At 39.7% G+C, this 1,907-nt stretch overlaps 1 protein-coding gene across 1 annotated transcript; it reads right to left on the minus strand.

Annotated features, from left to right (window-relative positions):
* Positions 1–1,907, minus strand: LOC103964494 (red chlorophyll catabolite reductase, chloroplastic). The gene is made up of 2 exons (XM_009377431.3): positions 1,545–1,907; positions 1–715 (listed from the first exon to the last, which is right to left on the minus strand). Exons 1-2 carry the CDS (start codon positions 1,890–1,892, stop codon positions 101–103), a joined length of 963 nt encoding a protein of 320 aa, XP_009375706.2. The 5' UTR covers positions 1,893–1,907; the 3' UTR covers positions 1–100.

Genomic DNA, 1,907 nt, shown 5'->3' on the forward strand with positions numbered 1-1,907 from the left:
TGATCTGAAATTTTGAAGCTTAAATTTATACAAAATCTTGTACAATTATTTTATTTATCATCTTTTACAGTGATCAAATTAGCACTCATTCCATCACTAATCATACCTTATAAACTTCTCTAATGGCACCCAATACTCTATCTGCAGCATCAGCCCCAAATAATCTTGGAAAATTAGACCCCAAATCTATCTCAATAGTCTTCCTCTTGATCAAATCATCCCTCCTCTTCAAATATTCCCTCTCATCCTCTCCCACTTCTCTATCCCCACAAGCACATTGATCCAACCAGATTCTCAGCACCTCCTTTGCAATGGGACTCACATCATTTTCTATAATGTCCTCCAAGCCTTTTCCCTCCCCGCCACTCCCTGCTTCGATCCGAACCAAAATTGCAGTTGGAGACACTACACTTCGGATGTATAACGATGAAGAGAAGTAGGGTTTAACCTCAGCAAGTTTCTCAAGCTTTTGCCTGGGTGTGTCCAATTGGGTGTCTTGATAAAATGTTTGGAGGTAGTCAGGGTGGAGAACTAGGTCTTTTCTTGGAGGAAGGTCAAGGATGAGGACTAGGGATGTTGGGCTGCTCTGGATGAGCTCAAGTAGGAAATTTGGTGCATCTGTGGTTGGATTGAGATAGGATGACAGACTTGTAATGTTCAGTGCTCCACCTGTTGGTAGCTCACAGTGCAGCCAACTTCCTAATATGAAATCAACCTGAAACATACAAATGTCAATGAAGAGTAAAACATGTAAGAGCCCATTTGATAACTATTTCGTTTTCAAAATTTTGGTTTTAATTTATTATGTTAGAAATAGAGGGAAAGTATAGGGGAGAAACATGAATGAACAATGATGATGGAGATAGAAATGAAGGATAATATACGAAAACAAAAACGCAAAAGTGAAAATTGCTTTCGTATTTTTTGTTTTTCGTTTTCATTTTGTATATCATTCCATATACATTTCTTCAATATCCTTCCATCTTCCATCCTCCTCCTTTCTTTTTTCAATACCCTTTCTCCCACAAACTTTCCCATCTAGAACACAGTAAACGAAAAACAAAATAATTATCAAACGAGTTTCAGATTGATCGATATTTTGTTGACATCACACCAACATGCAATACATGTCGACAATTGATCGATATTTTGTTGATGCTATAATCCCACTAAGTCAACATTATTACGATATTGTATCAATAATTTATCAGATACTGTAAATTGGCAATCAAGTCCTTCTAACACTCATAAAAAAAAAAAAAAATTCTAGAGCAAGTAAATAGGTACGATTCTTTTACCACCCGTTACATTTAGAATTTAATTATATTTAGAACAAGTCCACTTTCTTCCCCAATAAAAAATGTAACAAATAATAAAAGAAACGAACCCAATTTACTCCTATAAATTTCTACCTCCAACCAACAATCCATTGGGAGTTTGAAATCAAAAGCTAAAATCCCAATTGGCATCAAACCATTAATATCCACACTTTTATATAAATCAAGTGAAAATTATAAAGGAGAAACAGGGTTCGAGAAAATTACAGGGGCGGAGGAGAGGCCCGATCTGATGTGGAGGGATGCATGGTTGGTGCCACTCTCGTTCTGGTAGTACTGCACGTCGGGAGGGAGAGTACAAGGCAAGAGCTGCGAGCCAAGGCGCGTCTCTAACGTCAATACAAGATCGACCATGAGGTTCTTGTGTGGGGCCGACACGTAGGGGAAGTCTATGAACTTTGTTTTGCTCCCTTGGCTGTGCGGGTCCATGGGAGATGATGCTGATGCGGAGGAGGCGCGGATGCAGGACGGGGAGAGAAGTGGAGAAGACAAGGGAGGAAGAGGAGGGCGAGGGAAAGCGGGGGAGTGTAAGACGTGGGGGAAGATAACAGCCATTCATTCACTGGGCAG

Source organism: the organism of the source record quoted next, unplaced genomic scaffold (genome assembly GCF_019419815.1).
Source record: "Pyrus x bretschneideri cultivar Hongxiangsu unplaced genomic scaffold, Pyrus_bretschneideri_v1 Contig59, whole genome shotgun sequence".
Lineage (NCBI taxonomy): Eukaryota > Viridiplantae > Streptophyta > Magnoliopsida > Rosales > Rosaceae > Pyrus > Pyrus x bretschneideri.